At 40.4% G+C, this 23,182-nt stretch overlaps 1 protein-coding gene across 1 annotated transcript in view; it reads left to right on the top strand.

The window, feature by feature from the left end:
- SNX24 (sorting nexin 24) overlaps positions 1 to 23,182 on the top strand; it is a 144,365-nt gene that overhangs the window by 64,234 nt on the left and 56,949 nt on the right. Inside the window, exons 2-3 of the mRNA XM_054589901.1 lie at positions 5,840 to 5,923; positions 20,103 to 20,207. Of these exons, the coding sequence (XP_054445876.1) occupies positions 5,840 to 5,923; positions 20,103 to 20,207 (189 nt within the window). The remainder of the gene's footprint in view (positions 1 to 5,839; positions 5,924 to 20,102; positions 20,208 to 23,182) is intronic.

The raw sequence follows: 23,182 nt of genomic DNA, 5'->3' as shown, positions 1-23,182 counted from the left end.
CTCCAGAACATATCTGAGTTTCTCTTGTTTTGAAGTGCTCAGTTTCTCCCGTGAATACGACTACGTAAGGGAGTCTTTTCATTGGGAGTCAGTCATGTGCAGTGGTTAAGAAGGCAGATTAGAGAAGCAGATCTCTGGGTTATAAATGCAGCTCTCCTATGGGCAAGTTACTTAATCCACGCCTCAGTTACCTTACATATAAAATGGAAGTAATGGTATCTATCTCGTGTGGGATTGTTGTGAGAATTAAATGAGTGATTATTATTAGTAAACAGTTTAGAGCAATGCTTGCACTTACTAAATACTCAAAGTCTTTGGTGGTGGTGCTGTTGTTGCTATTATTATTATCATCGACTGATTAAAATACTTTTAAAATGATTATTAACATTTAACTAGCTTTTAATGGCTCCTTTTATTTTATATGTGATAATTTACATAGAACATATTTCTATCAAGTTAAAACATTACCAGATATATATGCATTGAATGATTCTTGTAAGCTTGGTTATTTATAGATATATTTGATAAATTTGTCATTGAACATATCTTTCTTCCTTTGCTATGTAATATCTCTTTCTCTATGGCTGCTTTTCAAAGATATTCTTTCTTGCTGGTTTTAGACAATTTGATTATGATGTGCCTTGTGTGTGTGGGTTTTTTTTTCCATGATTCTTGTGCTGGGGTCCATTGGTTTTCTTAAATCTGTGGGATTTTAGTATCTACCAAATTGGGAAAAATTTTGGTCACAATTTTTCGTCAAATCGACGAAAGACGTCAGTACATTTGTCTTTCTTCCCAGCCTCCGACCCTCTCTCCTCTACTCTAATCATACATGTATGTTACTGTGTAAAGTTGTCCCATAGTTCACTAGTGGTCTATTTATTTTGTAGTTTTTTTCCTTCTGTTTCATTTTGGACAGTTTCTATTGCTAGGTTTTCAAGTTCACTGATCTTTTCTTTGGCAATATCTAGTCTGCTCTTCATCCGTCAAGTTTTGTTTTGGTTTTGGTTTTTTGTTTTTGTTTTTTAATCACAGACATTGTTGATTTTGTCAACAGGACCAGACTTGTTGTCTGGGTCTCTTTTTATATATTTCATGCCTCTACTTAGGAAGATCAACCTTTCCTCTGGATTTTTGAGCATAAGAATCTTCCCTTGTAGCAATAATTTTAAAGCTTTTGTTTACTAATTTTATCATCTGTGTCATTTTAGGATCTGCTTCAATGGATTGTTTTTTCTTCTCCTTATGATTCATATTTTTCAGCTTCTTTTTTATTGGATGCCAGACTCTGTGAATTTTATCTTGATGGGGGCAGGATATTTTTATGTTCCTAAAAATATTCTTGAGCTTTGTTTTGGCATGCCATTAAATTACCCAGAAACAGTTCACTCTCTTCAGATCTTATGTTTAAGGTTTGTTACACTGCACTAAAAGAGTTTTTAGTCTGGAGTTAATTTTGCTCACTACCAAGGCAAGTCCCTTCTGAATAACTAATGCTTCATGAATTATGAGGTTTTCTTCCCTGGCTTTGGGGAAGAGGCACCACGCCCAGTTGTCTGTGGTCTCTGAGCACCGTTCTTTCTAATCTCTTCCCATCCTTGGGTAGTTTCCTCAGTCCCATGTATTGATGAGGATTCATCTGAATGCTGAAGAGAAAATTATCTTGGCCTCCCCTCATTCCAGCCTCCAACTCCCAACCTCAGGGGACCTGAGGGCCCTGCCTGAGGTAATCACAGGGCTCACCTTGTTTGTTTCCCTGTGTTTGTTCCCATATCTCACTGTCTTCATTTCCTTGTGTCCAATGTCTTGAATGCCCTTTCTCCCATGTGCTTTATGCCATTTTTATTTATTTTTTATTGACTTTATTGTGGTTATATTGGCTAATAAAATTATATAGTTTTCAAGTGTACAATTCTATAATACATCATCTGTATATTGTGTTGTGTGTTCATCACTCCAAGTCTTCTTTCATCACCTCTTTACCCTTTTCTACCTTCCACCACCCCCTTTTCCCTCTGGCAGTCACCATACTGTTGTCTGTAGCTATGAGTTTTGGGGGTTTTTGCTTAATCCCTTCACCTATTTCACCCCAACTCTCAACTCCCCTCCCCGCTGACAGCTGTCAGTCTGTTCTCAGTATGTATGAGTCTGTTTCTACTTTGTTTATTTCTTTTCTTCATCAGATTCCACATAGAAGTGAAATCATATGGTATTTGTCCTTCTGTGACTGGCTTATTTAACTTAGCATAATACCCTCTAGATCTATCCATGATGTTGCAAAAGGTAAGATTTCCTTTTTCTACAGCCAAGTAGTATACCATTGTGTAAATGTACCACAGCTTTTTTTCCACATATCTATTGATGGGCACTTGGGCTACTTCCCAATCTTGGCTATTGTAAGTAATGCTACAATGAATATAGGGGTGCATATATTCTTTTGAATCAGTGTTTTAGGTTTCTTTGAATATATTCTCAGAGGTGGAATCACTGGGCGAGAAAGTAGCTCCATTTTTAACCTTTTGAGGAAGCTCCATACTATTTTCCATAGTGGCTGCACCAGTCTGCTTTCCCACCAACAGTACACAAGAGTTCCCCTTTCTCCACAGCCTCACCAGCACTTTGTTTGTAGATGTTTGGATTATAGCCGTTCTGACAGGCATGAGGTGATATCTCATTGTGGTTTTTATTTGCATATCTCTGATGATGAGTGAAGTTGAGCATCTTTTCATACGTTTATTGGCCATCTCTCTGGCCTCTTTGGAGAAGTGACTATTCAGGTCCTTTACCCATTTTAAATTGGATATTTTTGTTCTTGTTGTTGAGTTTTATAAATTCTTTATAAATTTTGGATATTAACCCCTTATCAACTATATCTTTGGCAAATATGTTCTTCCATTCAATGGGCTGTCTTTTCATTTTGTTGATGGTTTGCTGTGCAAAAACTTTCTAGTTTGGTGTAGTTCCATTTGTTTATTTCTTGTAACAATTTTTTTTTTTCTGATATAGCTCCTTGGACAAGAAAAACAAAAGAAAAAAACATCCAGTTTTTTGTTTCGAGTGGAAGCTTAAATCTGTTCTCAGTTATTCCATGTTGGCCAGAAGTGGAAATCACCCTACCCTAGGCTTAACTTAAGTTTTTTTGTTTGTTTGTTTTTTAGTTTTTACATAAGAAGGTAAACAAATAGTCCTGGTCCACCCACTCCTAGAATGAAGTTCCACCAGCAGCCCCATTCCACTCCTGTATACTTGTTTCCAGGCATTCCCTTCAGATTTTGTACCTCTCCCCACCTCTCCTCTTAGGCCTTCTCTGACCACACTGTCTAAAACAGCGCCCTTGTCCCGCTCTGGCTCATCACTGTGCTGTATTGTTCCTCACAGCTCTTCTCATCCTGGACATCCCCGTATTTGTTCATGTGTTCATCGTAGCCGGCCTCCCCCACTAGATACGATGAGTGCTCCTTGAAGGCTGGGCACTTGGCTGTTTTGTTCACTGCCGAATACTAACTCCTGGGCACCTTGCAGGCCCTCAGGAAATATTTGTTTAAAAACAATAAATGAATGTGTGCCAGATGCTGCTTGGAGGTTTCCAAACATTGTCCATGCTGCCTCCACCTTAGTAGTGGACAACAACTAGGAAGAGTTTTCCAGGAAACCAAAGCGGGAGAAAGGTTTTCCAGGCAGCAGGGACAACACGTATCACAGATCTTTAAAAAAAAGGTCTGGTATGGAATTCAGGAAAATAGGATTTATTAAATTGATTCCATTTCTTGCTTCACACTGTCATGGAAATTCTTATTAACCAGCTTCCTTTCCAAGATGTTTTCCCAGAATTAAAAAGAAAAGAAAAATGCTAACTATAATAGACATATTGTGCACTTTAAAAATGGCAACATAAAATATTAGAACTAAAATTTCTTATACTCTCCTGTGTGTGTGCATATACCCTCCCATAACCCCCACCTTCCCCTACCCCCTGCATCTTTAGTGATTGTGAAAAGTAACTGTGGAACTTGGTAATGGAACCATCTGGTCGATAGAAGAGGTGACATTCCATGAGGCAGCCACTGTGTCATGTGTCTTTTTCTGGCCTTCAAGAGGGGGCACCTTGAGGGGTGACCTAGTGGGTTGAACCTACCATGACTTCAGCTTTCTCCTTCTCTGGACGCTGCAGCAAACATGCCAATTAAAGTGGCAGTTTTTGTGATGAAACCTCAAGGAGCTGGACTCAGAACATAACTTCTTTATTTCATGCAGCTCAGCAGATGGAAACTACTTTCATTGCTCCCACATTGTCCTGATTTAAATCTGGGACCTGACACTGAAAAGGAGGCTCTGCATCCTATTAGCCAAGCCCCCGAGTTGAAGCTGTGCTTCTTTTGTTTGTGTGCTCAGTGTGCTCTCTCCATTCTATTCCTGGCAGGGCCTTTGAAGAAGAATCATTTTCTTTAGTGACTTAATAAACAATTATTTTCTAAGAAATAATGGAGGTATATCTTAGAGTTTGAAGCATATATGTATATTTTTAGAAGAAAATATTTCCACAAGTTCACCAAAGAAAAGTATTTTGGGGGATTGCTTGAAAAACCAGATGTTATACTAAAATATTGATTAAATAGGTAAACATTTACCACTTAGTTAATACAAGTAGGTTTCTTAAACTAAGTCGTGTGACAGACAATTTTGTTTCTGACTTGAAAGAGCACAAAAATACAAACACATTTGGCTCAATGACATAATTTGTAGCCATTCTCCTCCAAAAGCATATTTATGTAGAAAGCAGAAATACAGAGCCATAGGGATCTGGGTTTATAATGACAGTGTGTGACCTTTATCTCATGTGCTAAATTCTTTTAAAGAATGAAGCAAGCTTGCTTTTAACACTTCTCAGTTTCAGATGAACTCAACTTTAGTTTTGTTGTGTGTTTTTCAGAAGGGCAGTTGAAACAGGAAATTAGGCTTTCTAAGTTATTGAACAATAAATACTTCCTCCTGTCTGTGCTGACAAACTCTCGCTCTCAAAACAGGAGCCAATGACAAACACTTGAAAATAACACAGTACCTTCTTTTGGGCTCCTGCTCAGCATCCTTTCCCCATCCCACCTTAGCGACATGTTTTCCTGATCATTTCACAATATTTTTCATCCCTTGTTCCCAGACTTGACCCACTGACCTAAGAATCAAGAAAATGTCATGTTAGTGCCTACTAATTAATGCACACAGAGAGCCTTTTCATCTGGCCTTTCAACCTTCCGGAGGTAGGAGCACAAGCTGTCACTCGTATCATGCAGGGAAAATGAACCTTTACCACATTTTCCTTGTTTTGCAAACAGCACAATAAGCCCAGCTGAGACAAGAGATGAATATGCAGGTTAGGAAGAAATTAACCTAAAATGCACTATCGTCTGCATGATTGTCTTGCAGATGACACAGCAGCAGCGCTTCCATTGAGACAACCGTCACAGCATGATGCGGGTCTGTGATTTTTACCAGACTCTTGCTGTGGTATCACATTTCTATTTCAATACCATTATCTGCATTTGGTGAAATACTGTGAAGGGAGGAACATCCTCTGATTAAAAAGTTAAGGTGCATTTTAAAGCATTTAGGTTTGCATTGTTTCTAGACACGTTTACGGGGATACTGCAGTTTGTTAGTGAGCATTTGGCTCCAGTGCTCATTAATCAGTGCTGTTGGGCCAAGGGTCTCCTGAGTCTTCTGGGTTTTGGGGGATCAGCTACTGTAATTAAAGGGATGAAATATATCATGGTCACAAACTTACCACATCAGACAATTGAAGGTTTCGAAATGGGGGAATTAATCTTTTTAATTTTTTTCTTAGGTGTTTAAGATAGAAGTACTAATGAATGGAAGAAAACATTTTGTTGAGAAAAGGTACAGCGAATTTCATGCCTTGCACAAAAAGGTAACTTTTTTTCCTCTTTTTTCTCTTTTTGGCAAATGATATAACATTTAGATGCTTTCTGGGGTTCCCAAATAGTTCTTGGAACAGTGTGACTTCTTTTATCATGACGTAAGTTTCCTTTGAAAATGCATTATTTCGTCCTTTACAGGTGTGCTTTCTGAGCACATGGGTTTTCTGTTAAGATCTTTTACGTGGACAGATGTGAGACGGCAAGCTGTTGGCCGTGTGCTGTGCTGGGAATGGTAGGTTCGGAAAGGATAAGACCCAGACCCTGTGTTCATCCATAAAATATACTTAACGGGCTTTACAAAAAGGAAAAGAAGAAAAGCAAATGATTTTTTTATTTTATAGGGAGAGATTTATTAACATCAACTCATACTTACATGTACCTGGGAAAGAAATATACATATCACATGCATTTAAGGACTGTTTGGCAACGTGTGAAAAAGGGGCTCGCTGCCTTGGGTTGAATTGTAAAGGCCACTTGCTAGCATTGGTGTTTCATTAAAAGTCTTAGATAAAAGAGACAAGAATGAAAAAGGAATAGCTGAGTTTTTGGAGAAATGGTCTATGTAACGTAGAAGAGTGTATACTTTCTTATTTTGCACCAAAATTTAATGTTTCGCAGATTATATATTGTCATTGGCGTGCCGAAATTATCTTATTCCTAGAAATACCTCATGAAATCGCCCAGAAAACCAGTATATATGAGTTATTGCAACTTCATCATTTTTCTTTAATAATACATATACATTCATATGTGTATATGTGTGTGTATATATTTTTGTATATGTGTATCTATCCATATGTATACATGTGTGTACATATGTAAAATGTATGGCATAATTTAATTTCCTCACTTTTGTTACTTAGATAAAAACTTAGATGGGAAGATAATAAGTATTTGAAGAAAGGGCCTATTCTTTTAATTTCATTAAACACATCCTAAACTCCCTGGGAAATGTCAGTGCATAAACAATGTGAAAGTGTGCTTACTCTGTATTAAAAATTCTTTACCATTTTTTAAAATTAAATTTCCCACTTTTTTTTTGTTTGGTTTTTTTTTCGTTAGGAGAAGAGTCCTGAGTAGAAACTTTAATAGGATACTCCTGAGGAATTAAGGAGACTATTTTCCTCTGTTTTCTTTTAAAGAGGAGCTCTAAGTTACCTGCACGCTTTTCTGTTAGGATTAAGTCACAATTTATTCTCCAATTAAAATTTTGTTACTCCCAAATTTGCTTCCAAAAGGAACACCACAGGTGAGCACAGGCTTAGGCTCTAAAGAAAGCTTCAACCTAGAGGCCTCGAAGAAAAACAAACCTGGAATGGGTTTCACTGCCTTCTCAAGAAATCGTTTTGTTTACCGTTTTTCAAGGAAGCAGATTCTAGAGAGATTTCAACTGGGTACCTCATGAAATAAGTCCTTGCAATGAGATGAAACCAGAACTTCATCCCCAGCCCAGCCTCTGACAACCAGAGTCTGGACTCCTTCCTTACCTCCCAGGTCAGCGCCCAGCTCTCCGTAACCCCAACACAGCCCAGCTGTCCTCAGATTCTCAGGGACCAACTCCATATGGGGCACAGCTGGGTGACTGCCAATTAGGCCCACGCTGGAGTGGAGGGTCGTTCACCCTGTCCTCTTCTCTCATACAGTTTCTTTTCTTCTGCAGAGGAGGACACTCTCCCCAGTGATTACAGGCAGTTCTTAAATACTCACAGTCAGGAAAAAGCACCAGATTTTCTAGGACTTTTCTCAGTTTCTGCAATTCTGGTAACCATTTTAACTATTCTTATATTATCAGACCAACTAGAGTTAGAATAGAAATCCTCAGATCTCTCAATTTTGCATGTTTCCAGCAGCCTTGTTAAAACATCCTTACAGGGACATAGAGGAAAAAAATAGCTTGTTGGAGCAGAATTTTAGTTGGGAGACACTATCTAATCTTACGTATTGCAGAGCAGAAAGCAGATGCTGAAAATTTCCTTTACTTGCTCCGTTGTGTTTGTATGAGATTTGGCAAAGAGATAACTATAAAAGACAATTAAGTACAAATAATGGTAAGGCATAAAACTAAACAAGTCTGTACTCTTGGCTATAAAACTGTGTGTTAAGAAGGATTGAAATGGGCAAAAAAAAAAAAATTAATCAGAAAATACAAGCTTTACTGCTTGCTACTGCAACATTGTACAACTTTATCTTTTTGTTAGAATTTTGGTACCCTAGTTTTTCCATATTTGAATTTTGTGATGTGCTTTGAATATTATGGTTTTTTACATTAAATATTGTCCCTTTAAATGCAGTTAAATTTATTCTCATTTAATTTTTTTTAAATATTCAACTATTTCTGCAGTGTATACAATTTGTTGTTGCCAGTGCCCTGATTTTCCTTACACTTTCCACTGTATTTCTCACTTGTTAAAAGTGTTTAACCAATGTCCCCAGGTTAATTCTAAAATAATATATGAGCTATTAATAAGGGCTTTGCATCCACAGAATAACAGACGCATTGCCCTTCCTCATGTACCACAAACACACAAAAATGTTCCCTGGCTTATTCTCAGGCTAAGTCTGAGGCAGAAACTCAAACCAATACCCATGTGACAGTTCCTTTGGCTGTATGAAGAAAGTTCATAATGATTATTATTTCTCCCAAACTTTCATAATTGTCGGTATTAAAATATGAAAACAATATCCTAACCATTTATACTTTTCTTAGGATTTCTTTTGTGCTTTTAAATCTTGCAGAAAATTTGGGGGCAGGAGAAATAACCCATTGTTGCCCATGCCTATTTCTGCTATCCTAATACATCTCCTGTTTCCCTTCTTTTCTTGCGTTTGTCAGTAAACCAAATGCTGCTGTGCTACCCATATTCCCACGTGGTGGTAACATGATGTAGACCTGAAGTGCGCGAGCTCTGGGAGCGGGATGTTTCCGAGCCTGCCTTTACCTCTCCCGGCTCTTTAAGTCCTTGGAACCAGTCACATGATCTTTCAGTGCCTCAGGTTCCCCATTTTTAGTATGGGAATAATTAGAGTACTAACTTCATTGAATTGTTTTACCGACTTAATTAAATCATGTATATCACATGGTAAACTTCCAACAGTTGATAGCCTTCATTACATGTAATTGTTTTCCCCATATTCAAGAGTGTTTCCTAAAGCGCGATTACTAAAAGAAGCACTTTCTGTCAAAGTGTATGGATATTTTTACAGCTCCTCGTATGTATTGCCAAATTACTTTCTTTCAAAAATAGTTATAGAGGATTTATAGTGCCACCAGCAAGTATGAAAGTATCACAGCATCTCATCAGCTTTGAATATTACCCCCCAAAATGATATTTGTTTATTTAGCAAGCAATCTGTGTTGCCTTGTTGCTATTTTAATTGGTATTTCTTATGTTTGTTTATGAGTCTAGTCCTCCTTTTTGGAATTCTGTTTCTGTGCTTTCCCATTTATCTACAGTGGTCTCAGTTGGTTTTGCTCATTAGTTTGTGTGGCCTGTTAATAAAATATTAGCCATTTGCTGAAAGTATTTTTCACCAAGGACCTTTTTATTTTGGCTATGATATTTATTTTAATTTGCAAAGGTTTTAAATTTTTATATTGTCTAATATGTCAATTTTTACCCCTTCAGATTTTACATAAGATTAGTTGTTTCTTCCAGAGCTATGATGAGTATTTAATTCCTTTTCCTTTTAGTTTTTTTGATTGGTGTTTTAAAAAATGTGAACTTTGAATCACCTGAATCAGAACAGTGTTTACTGAAGGGCAGATTGCTGGGTACCACCCAGACACACTGAATCGGGATCTTTGTGGTAGAGCCCAGTAATGTGCATGTTAAACCAGCATTGCAGATAATCTTCATGCCTGTTGACATTCGAGAATTCCTATAGCGTGGTTATATTTTTAAGGTTTCTCTTAGATACAACCCTCACACCCTCTCCCCATCACATGTAGTGAAGCCACAAAGTTTGACACCTTGGAGGTTTTTCCTACCCTTCTTTTACCTTCCATATCCAGAGTGTCTTCAAGTCCCATTGATTGTTCTTCCAAATTTCTATCATATGCACGATTTCATTTTTCATTTTTACTCTTACCTTCCTAATACCATGTCTTTCTGCTTTATGTAAGCATGTCTTTACTGTTTCTGATCCTTGTCTTCTTTTTATTTTTTTGCTGCAGATTAGTTTTCCTAAAACACTATCTTCATCATTCCTTTGTTCAAATATATTGAAGTGGGTCTGTGTTGTCTTCCAGATCACACACAATGACTCTCAAGGCCAATAATCTTAAACCCTGTGTTACTGTCCTGTTACTGTTGTAATAAATCACCACATACTTTGCTTTTTAAAACACACATTTATTATATCACTCTAAATGTGTCATCAGGGCTGCGTTCCTCAGTTTCCTTGCCCTTCTCAGCTTCTAGAGGCTGTCTGCACTCCTTGGCTCATGGCCCCTTCTCATCTTCAAAGCCAGCAGGAGCATCACTCCAACTTCTGCTTCCATCATCACCTCTCTCTCTGACTTTGACCCTTCTGCCTCTCATTGAGGTTACATTGGACCTACCTGAATGATACAGGATAACCTTCCCATCTCATGATGCTTGATTTATCACACCTGCAAAGTGCCTTTTGCCATGCAGGGTAACGCATTCACAGGTTCCAAGGGTTATGACAAAGACATCTTTAGGGGGACCATTACTCTGTCTCTTATAGACCCCTTTACTGGCCAGCCCTATTTCTCTCTGTATCACCTAAGAAAACATCAATGGTGGCCAAGCTGTCTCCCCCTGGCCTCTTGTATGTGAAAATTACTGCCTTCCTATCTTTGCCATGCTGGATGTCTTTCCCTTTGTGTTCACCTCTGTTCACACCAAACTAAAACATTTCAGGTTCTCCTTCTTCCCTGTTTCTTGTATTCCCTCATCTCTTTGTTCTTGGATTCCTGTTTCATTTAGAATAGAAATTTCCATTTAAATTAAAAGCATCTCAGAGATGATTAAAACTTAGTTGTCCCTAAGTCTTTCTAGCTTTTTCTAAGTTTTTCAAGACATATTTTTTAAAAAGGCCTCATGTCTCATCTTTTGTATTTTTTTCACCGCCTATTAGTGTTGGGCACATATTAAGCATTAAATAAGTATGTGGCAAGTGGAATATTTGGAGAACATCATGCATTTGAAGTCTGTCCAGAAAAATTCCAGACATTGTTAATATAACGAGAACTGTTTGTGCGGTGTCAATGTAACCTGTTAGCCAAGGAGAATGAACTGGAATTCACATGTATGAACAATGGTGACCTCACTGTACTGGTCAGTGGGAGTGGTAGCTGCCATTCAGTGCTCATGTGTACTGTGTGACCATTGCATTCAAAATAACTGAGTATAGCGATGAGTCTGCATCAACTTTTTCATTAACGTTGAACATTTGTTTGTGGAAACTATTGGGATAATTCAGAAGGCCACAGCTGTGGGCAACTGGTGATTGGCAGCTTCATCACAACGCACCTGCTCATGCATCACATCTTGTGTAGAGTTTTTTGGTGAAACATCAAATCACCCAGGTGACTCAGCCCCTCAAACAGCCCAGATTTGGCTCCCTGTGACTTCTGGCTTTTCCCAAAACTTAAATCACCTCTGAAAGGGAAGAGATTTTAGACCATTGATGAGATTCAGGAAAATACAGTGGGGCAGCTGATGGCGACTGGGAGACTGTGAGGTTCTAAGGTGCCTACTTTGAAGGGCACTGAGGCATGATTGTCCTGTGTACAATGTTTCTTGTATCTTGTGTCTTCTTCACTAAATGTCTCTATTTTTCATATTACATGATTGGATACCTTCTGGACAGACCTCGTATTTATGAATGACTGGAGGAATGTTTTGTTGACAAGGACAATTTTTACTGTGGGGGTTTAGTTCACTGTCACTTTAATCCCAGGTTATACTTATGCTTCCTCTGTAGCTCTGCTAGTTCAGATGGGAAGATACCACCACCATCCCACTGAAACTGAAACAAACCCCCACCCTAGTCTTCTCTGTTCACATTTAGCGTTGTATCCTTAAAAAAAATAAAGGTATTAGGGTGTCCTCTGTCCATGACAAGATTAAGACCCAGGCTGTCATGCTAGAATGAGCCTTAATCTGTATGTGCTTTCTCCATGTCCTGCAACCCCTGCTTGCACCCCATTGCCACCGCCAGGTAACTTTCCACTTCAAATGGTGGTGCTTAGAAGCAGCTTCACCTCCCAAGGCCGAGAACCACGGGTGTGGAGAGAAAAACCTCTGCAAATTGGAGTGTATTTTACATGCCTGTCCTGCTGTTTCCTGCCATGTCTAGCCCATCCTTCTATTCACAAATGTTTCAGGGAAGTATGGCGCTGGTTCATTCCTGAATTAACTGTCCTCATTCATATCATTTCCTACCTTTGACTTGAGTAAAATATTGCATTCTCATATTTAATTAATGAAGGACATATTTCAGAAAAACCAAAAAACTGCCATATGAGGTTAAACCAGGAATACAGAACAATGTGTAGTGTCTCTAAAGGGAATTCTGAGGATATAGGCATCACAATATGGGGTAAAAGATTGAATTTTAACCCAGATGTCCCTCACTCTTCCTTTAACTTTATTTTTCATTTCATCTTTTTATTTATGTGCTTGGGGAAAGGATTCCCGTTCCTTTCTGTGGAAAAATAAGTATATAGTCAGTGCACATGCGGCAAGTCTGTGTAAGTTCTGCGTAAACTCTTCTAACAATATAAAAGGGGAAGGAGTGGTCCCGCCGGGCGAAGGGGATTGTGTTTGTGGTATCATGGAATCTGCTGGCTATCTGTGGGGATCCGAAAGGCCGTTCGGCTGGACGCAGAGCAGCCAGAACAGTTAATCATCGCATGGACTGGCAGGGGGTTATTTATCTTATAAGCAGCTGAGCCCTACTGGAAACATATTGTCTCAGGTTTGTCTCTCCTCATCTAAAGCAATTCATTACTCAACTACAAACGCTGTCACAGACCCCAGCAGCTATGACGATCGGCTTCCTTAGTACTCCTGACATAAATAAAAAGAAAAAAATGTTTTCCGTGCTAGATCTTCAAGATCTAAACAAAAAAAAGGGAAAGAGACAGATAATGGGGTTGACTTTCTTTTCTGCAATATAAGAAATGTTTGATTCAATAGTTAATGGAACTTTTTTTATGTTTATGTTGAAACCTACTGAACTTATTACCACAGAATAATTTAACATTTTTCTTCTTGCTTTCCTTTAAGAAATACCTCAAATAGAGATATGGTATACATTCTCTTACAATTATAATTCCTCCCCTTCTCTTTCTCTCTTCTCAATACTGGATCAGTCTCATCAATAAATATGATATATTTGCCATTTAACAAAATAAAACTTGCCTTTGACCCTATGCTTCCCTCCCATATTCACCCCCTTTCTCTCCTTTTCTCTTAATATAATTCCTTGGACAAGGAGCCTCTACTTTCCAGCTTCCCACTCTTTTTACCCAGTGTATTTGCCTTCCCAGCATCAGCTGAACAGTATGATCATGCCCCTTCTACAAACATTTCCTGACTTGGTGCACTGTTTCCCCCCCGCACCGTCCTCACTGCTTGCCCTGCCCCTCAGAGTTGGATGTCTCAGACCATAGCCCCTGTATTGGTTTTCTAGTGCAGTGTAACAGATCTCCACAGATTTAGCCATTTAGAACAATACAGTCCTATTATCAGAGTTTCCAGGGGTCAGGGATCTGGGCACAGGTTACTGGGTTCTCTGCTCACAGTCTCCCCAGGCTGAAATCAAGGTGCCCCCAAGGCTGTGATCTCATCTGAAGCTTAGCGTCCTCCTCACAGTGTCATGTCCTCATTGAGGCAGAATTCGGTTCCTTGCAATCATAGAACTGAGGTCCTTTTGTTCTTGCTGTCAGCCAAGGATAGCTCTCAGCTCCTGAAAGCCACCTAAGTCCTAGCCATGTGGCCCTGTCAGCTTCTTCAAAGCCTGCTAGACTGGGTCTTAGAGCATGTAATGTGATCAAGGAAGTGACTGTCTCATCACCTGTCATAATATAACCCGATCAGGAAAATGAATATTTCATCCTATTCACAGGTCCCATCTGCACCCAGGGGAAGGAATTATGCAGGCGTGTACACCAGGAGGCAGTGTTCCTGGGAGCAGCCTTAGAGTTCTGCTTACCTCGGCCCTCTTCCTTCATCTGTACCTAACTCCCGATGCCGTATCCTCTAGTTCCATGTCCCTGAACACCACTCACATGTTCTGACTCAGGTTTGCAGACTCACCTCCAACTGTCCACATGTCATCTCCACTTGGACACCTACTGGGCATCTGTCACTTAAAGTTAGAACTGAACAATAAATTCCTTTATGTCAGGATTATCTTTGGTTGGATATCATAGAAAGTTGACTAGGTTTCTTAAACGTAAGAGATTATTCTCATATTTCAAGAAAACCAAAGGTAGGCATCCAGATTGATGTAGCAGTTCCACAGTACCCACGATCCAAGCTCCTTTCTGCTTCGCCATGTTTACCTGAGCATGTGACTTTACCTGCTGGTGACAACATAGCTGCTGTCCCTCCAGACATGGCTTCCACATTTCTGGCGGGAAGAAGAGCCCATTTCTTTTTCTGAGGAAAGCAGGAACCCTACCCAGTAGCTTACACTACATTTCATTAACAGCTCTGTCACATGGCCGTTGTAATTACAAGGGAACCTGGAAAATCAAGATTTTTTTGCTCTATATGTTGGCACTCTGAATGTCATTGGGTTGTTTTTGTAAGAAGGAGGTAGTAAATATTGCACCTAGCAGTATCAGCCATGCCTGCTACTCACGGGGGATTAGATTTGGCTGCAAATGACTCTAGAACCAAAATAATAGAGACATTACGAGACACACCTTTATTTTTCTCTCACATAATGTCTAGGGCTAGGGTGGCAGTTTCATGATCATCAGGGACGCAGGCTCTTGTGGCTTTACTGTTCTCAACATTAGGCTTCCACCTCATGGCTGAAGGTGACTGTCCCGGGTCTAGCCATTATATGCACAGTTCAGCCAATAGGAAGGTGGAAAGGAAAGGAGAGAGCCCTTCCCTTTAAGACTATTTGTAAAGGCCACATGTACATGTCTGTTTCCCTGCCTTTGACCAGAACTCAATTGTATGGCCACACATAGCTTCAAGGGAGATTAGGAAATGTGTCCTTTAATCTGGATGAACAGGTACTCAGGTGAAAATTAGGAGCCCTGTTCTGTAGCAGAGAGGGACAATGGCTTGGGGGAAATAACTGGTGTTCTCTGCCATTTCTCCCAAACCTGGCACTCTGCCACCTTTCAGTAACGATAGGCAAGTCATCCAAAACATGGCTGCCAGGTGACATCGAAAAGCTTAAAACAGGGATGGTCTTGGAGTCATTTGGGTCACCTGTCACTTCCCCATACTTCTGCAGCTGCCCTCTCCCACCTCCACTGACAGGACCATAGTCCACTTCACCATCATCTCTCGCCTGGATTTCTGCAGGAGCTTCGGACAGGCCTCCTTGTTTTGACTCCAGCCCTCTATAGTCCATCTTGCTGGTAGAATCTAGCATGGTCACTTAAAGTAAAAATTATATCAGGCCTTTCTCTTGCTCAAGATACTGTATTTTTGCCATGTATAATGCACACTTTTTTGCCCCGTTTTTTTGAGGGAAAAATGAGGATACGCATTATACATGGGTATAATAATCCTGTGTATAATGTGCACAAAAACCGTGGGTGCACATTATACATGGCAAAATATGGTATTTGATTTGCTTCCCATTTAAAATGATGTGCACATCCCACCTTGGCCTCTAAGGTCCTACAGTATCTGAAGCTGCCACCTCTCTGAACCCATCTCCTCCTTTCTGTGTTTTGAACAACACACTTGGGCCTCCCTTTCCGTTGAGCTTCCCCTGCCGTAACATTCCTTCTCCAGCTCCGTCCCTGGCTCCCTCCCAGCACGGACCAGGTCACACTCAGACATCCCCACCTCCCCCATGCCTTCCCCAGCTGCCCCAACACACCCCTCCTTCTGTTACTATCAGCCCTCACCCTGTCTTATTAACTTGTTTATTTTCTTAAAGATTTTATTTATTTATTTTTAGAGAGAGGAGAAAGGAGGGAGAAAGGAAACATCAATGTGTGATTGCCTCTCGTGCGCCCCGCAACTGGCCTGCAACTCAGGCATGTGCATTGACTCGGAATTGAACCCCAACTCTTTGATTCACAGGATTCAACTCACTGAGCCACACCAGCCAGGGCTAACTTGTTCATTTTTTCTCATCTCTTTCCTGGTATGTAAGTGTCTCTAGTACTGGAATAACACAGGAGTTGAGTATCTTCTGTTCCATGACCTTCAGGGAATCTTTGATTTCCCTGGAACTTATTTTTTTTTTTTTAATAGACAAAAGAATAATGCACTTTTTAAAAAAATTCTAAAACTTATTCATCTTCTCCATACTATCTACTGCACGGAAGCAACCATCTTCCGAGGCTCCCCTCTCCCCTCCCCTGACCCTTTGCTCCAGCCTGGACTGAAGCTTCTCTAGGCTGCGGTGCTCAGCGGTCCTTGGAGTTCCATTCCCCACACTGATGGGATAGGGCTCTAAGGCCAGATCCTACTTTTCCTCTTTCTTGCTTTAACCTTCGTTTCCTAGAATTGCATGTGCAACTTTGTGTAAAAGAAGGCATGGAAAGTAAACTTTTTGAGTCCTTGGACATCTGCAAATGCATTTGTTCTCTCACACTTGGTTGATGGCGCGGCTGGTTCCAGGAGCATTCACTGCTGCTACTGAGAAGTCAGTTGCCACTGCAGTTGCTTTCTTTGTTTGCCACCTAATTGTTTTCTGTTGTTTTTCTGCCCTTGATATTCTGAAATCTCAATAGGTAAATGTCAGTAATATGGGGTTTTTATATATTGTACAGGCACTCAATGAGTTCTTAATCTGAAGGCATACATGAAGTTATACAAAAAACGTTTTTATTCTTTGAGGATTCTTATTTGTTATGGGAGACTTATTAACTTTATAGTAAATTTCCTGGATTCATTCTATACATGTTTTATCTTTTCATCTACTTTTTCTCTAATTTTGTTTATTTTATACTTTGAGAGACTTGTATCATTTTATATTCTATCTCTTAATATTTTTTATCTATCATGTTTTTTAGTTGCCAGTGTCTCTTTCTTATTCTCTGATTTTTTTCTTTTTTATAACAATGTCTTCTTGTTTCATAGAAGTCATATCTCCTCATATCTCCCTGAAGATACTAATAGAATTTTTAAAGAACTCTTCTGCTATTTGATTTATGTTTCTTCCTTTGGGATTAGTTGTCCCATTTGTTTTTCTTGTCTTTTCTTCTCCATAGTACTGCTTTCCTATGAAAGTGGTCCTTGATTACCCATCCAACGAGGTTAATTATTCTGGGTATTTGTCACTGGTTCCTTTGCTTTGAGTATATAAGGCTGGTCCTTCTGTAGGGTGTGTCACTAAGGGACCTCATTACAGGGAATGAGGGGAGAGTACCAGCTATTAGGCTGGGAACCCCATGAGCCCCAGTATGACTCAAATGGCAAAACCCTTGTCCAACCCAAACACTTCATTCATTTTCTCTAGGGACATTGATCCTTTTTTCAATGGGGTGGAGTGTGTGTGCCAGGGATAAAAACCAGGCTGCTAGTCATTCTGCTGTGGAGGGTGGAGATAGAATGTGCTTTGGCACAGGTATGATGTAAACCTCTTCTCATGCCAGCCCTGAGCACAGAGCCTCTCAGCGCTGCTGAGAAGACTGGGGTCCACCCCCATTGCCATCCCCTCCCTGAGGAGGTCTGGACTGGGGCTTCCTCTGCTCTCTTCTTCATCGCCATGCTCCTGCTTTCTGTCTTGTCGTAATTTGTTCATCTCTCTCTTGGTGGTTATGCCTTTCTCTCTGCTGTGTTCTATTGGTCTGTGTCCTATTCCCTTTGACTTTCTTCTTTTTCTTTCTTTTGTAAAAAAATCATCTATCAAGATTAAATTCCGGTTAAAAAAGTAGTCCAAGTAACCTTAAAAAGAATGTTTGGGGGAGGGGCAGTTTATCCTCTTTAAAAAACAAGTCTGCATCCCTGGCTGGTGTGGCTCAGTGGACTGAGCGCTGACCTGCAAACCAAAGGGTCGCTGGTTCAGTTCCCAGTCAGAGCACATGCCTGGTTGTGGGCCAGGTCCCCAGTAGGAGGCATACGAGAAGCAACCACACTTTGATGTTTCTCTCCCTCTCTTTCTCCCTCCCTTCCCCTCTCTTTAAAAATAAATAAATAAAATCTAAGAAAAGCAAGTCTGGAGGTGGGCAGGTTGGGGCCGTGTGGTGGCTTTAGGAGGCTGTTGGGCCCACTGGCTCCTTCTTTCTGTCTGTCCAGTCATCTGGAACACCTGGCTTCCATCCTGAGAGCTGCCTCATGGTAGCAGATGGTCATGGAAGCACCAGCCATCGTGGTCACATTTTAGGCAGGGAGCCGGTGGAAGGAGGGTAGGATAGAAAGTGCAAGCCGGCTGAGTTCGCTCTACTTTAAAAGTTTTTTATAAAAAGCCTTCTCAGTGACTCCTGAGATTACCTTGGCTTCCACTCTCTACAAGGGAGTTTGGGAAATTTAGCTTCTTCACTAAACTTAGCAGAATTCATTATTATTCTCAACAATATAGTTCTATCGGTGAGGGAGATAAGAACAGGTCTGGAGTTCCAGCTAGCCCTTTCCCACTATCATTTTAATGGCACTTCAGGTGTGGAGGAAGGAGGCAAACCCAGGCCCAGCCTAGTGTCTTGCACTAGAAGAGCTGATCTTTGAAATGCACGAAGACCGCTTTTTTCCATGATGTGCAACATTTAGCTTAGAATGGTTAATGGTGAATATATGCTAATGTATGGGAAGAATTTTTTATTATAGTTTTAGCTGCTGGGGTTTAACCGTGCGTTTTCTTAGAGATTGTTATGCTGTTTCTTTGCATGTGTAGTGAGGGAGCGATCTCAGTAGGTTTTCCAAGTTTTTAATTAGAATATTTTAATTCATTCCATTTGGGGGGCAGTGTTAGTTTCCTATGGCTGCTGTAACATGTTAGCACAAATTTAGTGGCTTAAAACAACACAAATTTATCTTATACTTCTCAAGAGCAAAAGTCCAAAGTGAGTTTCACTGAGCTAAAATCAAGGTGGCAGTAGGCTATAGAGAGAACTCATTCCTTTCCCATTCCAGCTTCCGGAGGCTGCCTGGGCTCATGACCCCCTCTCCCTCCTCAGCGCGCACCACTTCAGTTTCTCTCTGACTGTGACCCTCCTGCTTTCTTCTCATACGGATTCTTGTGACTACATTGAGCCCACCTGGATAGTCTAGAACAACTTCTTCATTGTGAGACCCCTAATTTAATCAGATATGTGAAGTACCTTGACATGTAAGGTAATATTCACAGGTTTAGTACGTGGATGTAGTAGGATACACCTAACACAGGTATTTCTAACTCAACTTCCAATAGAATTTTTTTCCCTTTATATGGGCCCTTAAAACTGCTGCCCCTAAAGGCTTAGCTGAGAACCATCATTCAGTTTTCATGAACAGAAGTTGGACCTAATTCTTAGGAATGTTGGAAGGATCAGTCTCTCTGTTTTTTAGTTCGTTTTATTATAAAACTTTCAAGAAACTCTACAAACAATGTGGTTTGGTTCATATGGCATTTTACGGTGTAATGATCATACACAATGGCATTTTGGTTTGCTTTTTTATGTGAAAAATATGTAGAAAGACTTTTGATCAGAAAAATACTTCGTGCACACAAAATTTCATTGTAATAATTAATTTGAAAAATTATAAACTTTTTACTTTTTAAAAATTCACTTACTGAGCTTTTAATTTTTTAGAAAAAAATTCCAGCTTGAAATACAGATGATGTACAACAATAACAACAACTACCAAAAACACCAAAAATTTTATCCTGAAATCTGAACTGTAGGGCAGCTAAGTCAACAATTTTTTCAGAATTTCAGCGTTATTATATTTTCCTCTCTCTTTTTATTGGTGATAACAGCTCACTTTTTTTTTATTGGCTTCCCCCGTAACATCTTTATAATTAAGAGACATTCTCCATGTGTTGTTTTTTCTTTTGTTTCTGTCTTTATAGCTTAAGAAATGTATTAAAACTCCAGAAATCCCTTCTAAACATGTGAGGAACTGGGTCCCAAAAGTGTTGGAACAACGACGACAAGGCTTGGAAACATATTTACAGGTAAGGTGTGTTTAGATTCTCAGTTAATATAATGCAATTTATATAATCATTTAGCTCAGTAATTTTTCTTAGAACTTCTGGGTGAGATGCAAAGTATATGAAGCAACCAAACATTCTAGCTTAAAATAAAGTATAAAATTATAGATATGTTGCTGGCTGGTTCTTTTAGCTTTAATTAGATTCTATTTAAAATTAGTTATGTGGATCAGGGAAGTGAAAATTTCATATAAAAGGTAAAAACTGATGGCAGAATGGTCTGCTCATTTTTTTTTCATTCAACTCTACAAAATAGATTTATTGCTTTCTCATAACATTCCCAGCCTTTAGGTTTTTAGTGTTGGGGAGATAGTGAGAGAAACTGAGTAATTTTCAGTGGGCCTGGCTAATATAGCTTTGGAATCAAATTGCGAATGAGTGTATAAAAATTGCTTTTCATGAAGTGCCAACTTCTTTGAAAATTAGAATATATGTTTTTAAAAGAATGCAGTGGGATGCTCTTTTCTGCACATGAGAGTTACAAACAGAATTACCTAAATAAGATAGATGGGAGTACTTTCTCTGCTAAGTGACAGGAAAAGCAAAAGGAAAGTGTCAGTGTCTCCAAGACTTAAAACAAAAAAAGATAGAGGGCTCAGGTGAACATTCAGTGTAGTCTTCACTATCCAAAGAACACTGTACAGGGCAAGTGCTGAGATAAAGTTGAGGGGTGGGTGCAGCATGCGGAAGCCTTGTGTTCAGGCAGGACACCTGAGTCCACTTCAGAGGCTGATGCATGAGAAGGACCAAGGTGGAGGGAGATAAGTGTTTAGGGAGACTTGGCTCTCAGAAAAAGCTGGACTTCACCTACGAGTTATGAAGATCTGTCCATCTCCAAGACGTGTTACATCAAAGTTATCGGCAGCCGTGGCTGTCTTCTTCCATTGGTATCTTCCTGACCCCTTTAGCACTGACCCTAGGGTGGGTTCTGTTCAGGAGGGCAGCTATGGGCTGTGTTAAGCCAGCATACTATTTCCTCTACGGAACTTTTCTGAGCAATTTTACCTGAGTTGCTGGTGATTAGAGGCTGCGGAGAAGCTGTCACTAAAGACTTGTACTTAGTGATAGATTCAGAGGACTCGCTCCCTGTGGGAAGATGCCAAGTCTTTCCTGGCCTCCTGTAGTTTTCCCAGTCTTTACTCTGCTGATAGGAAAGCTGACAACCGGCAGCCCCCAGAGCATTCTGAGGCCTGAGGAGGGCTCTCTTCACTGTTTTTGCTCTTTTGCTTTTGAACATGGTGGTGAGTCCTTCACTGGTCTCCCTTGGAGTGGGAGATTAAAGGAAATGGGCACCACAAATGACAGGAAAGTGTGTGGCTGTGTGCTTTGAGAGTATGTATATGGAGCTAACAGACATCCAGAGCTTCAGGCAACACTGCAGAGTAAAACCAAACCAAAAACTAAAAACTAAAACTTTAAATATTGTATGCAAAGGGTAAAAATGTATGTTCTCTATAATTAAATGGTGTAGGTAAACAATGCATTCTTATTTGTAAGGCAGATTTTCCAAAGATATTGTGTATCTTCAAGCTTCAGTTCTAAAGAGAGCTTTACCCTTTTTCCTCCCATTGTATTTGACACATGACTTCCATTACTACTAAGTGTAAACATTTTAAGTTGTTTGTACTTTGAATATAAATATGCGGCTAAAATCATCTGGCACAAAGAGAAGTTTATAGTGACACTCAAATGGAGCTTAGAATTCTCTAGTCTCAGAAACAGGGCTTGAAAGATGTGGTTGAAGTACTGAGAGGGCTTATTTCCTATTATGCATTTAATATTCAATTTGTTGTCATCTCAATCCCTGGGGATGTGACTTCCGGTCAAGATGGTGGCTTTGGCAGACATGGCTCACCTCTTTGCACTACCACATCAAAATTACAACTAAAATGTAGAACAGCCATCACTCAGAACTGTCAGAGATTGCGCTGAATGGAAGCCTGACAATTACTGAATTAAAGAAACCACATCCATCCAGATTGGTAGGAGAGGCGCAGATGAGGAATGGGCTAGTCCCCCACACACATGTGTTAGATAAAAATTTGGGAGAGATATCTCAGGAGCAAGGAGTCCCAGTCCCACAATAGGCCTCCCCAGGCCAGGGTTCCAGTGACAGGAAGATAAATCACCACATCTGGCTGCAAAAACCAGCAGGGATTAAGTCTGTGGAAGAAACTGCTGGACCCCCACGCAGTTCCTCTTAAAGAACCAACACACAGACTCACCTAGTCAGACTCACTCCCTCTGAGCTCCAGCACCAGGGAAACACCTTGAAGGGCACCAGTGGTAAACAGGGAGAGACTGAAGTGTTTGGCATCAATGCGAGCAGAGGCCATTTCTTTTTTCTAAACCTTCCCCACAGAGCAGGCAAGCTGGTGTCATATCTGAGACTCCATCAACCTGGCTAATGATGTTTGACCCGCCTTGGAGATACCCAGAGACTCTGCCCCACCTGACTTACAGGTCTACCCAGACTGCTTTTCCATATGAATGGCTGGTCTTGGTTCATGCTTCACAGGTTCCTAAATCCTCTCAAACAAGCAACAGCTGGCTTCAGTGAGCCCCAGGCCTGGCACTAGCAGCAGCCAGCCTAGATTCATAGCTTGGCTTCTCTGGGAATCTCCAAGACCAGCACAGGTAGCAGCCATCTCAGATCACTTTATAGCTCAGGTAGAGTACCCCAGGCAAAACACAGGTGGGGGCTGACCTTGGCCTGCACCACCCAGGAAACCCCAGGGCCAGCACACCCAGTGGGCAGCTACAGACTACATCAGAGAGCCACCACCCTGCCCCTGCACAGCTGATCCTCCACAGAGAGTGGAGGTTGGTGGTCACTGGTCACTGGTCACTGGTCACAGCCAGTCCTTGCTGGTAATTGACCTGAGTAAATCCCTCCCATTGATCTGCCAACAGCAACCAAGGCTCAACTACAAGAGGAG

Source organism: Pteronotus mesoamericanus, unplaced genomic scaffold, assembly GCF_021234165.1.
Source record: "Pteronotus mesoamericanus isolate MK-2021 breed Mesoamerican mustached bat unplaced genomic scaffold, CSHL_Meso_final scaffold_167, whole genome shotgun sequence".
Lineage (NCBI taxonomy): Eukaryota > Metazoa > Chordata > Mammalia > Chiroptera > Mormoopidae > Pteronotus > Pteronotus mesoamericanus.
The sequence above is the reverse complement of the archived record's forward strand: the minus strand, read 5'-3'. Positions and strand labels throughout refer to the sequence as shown.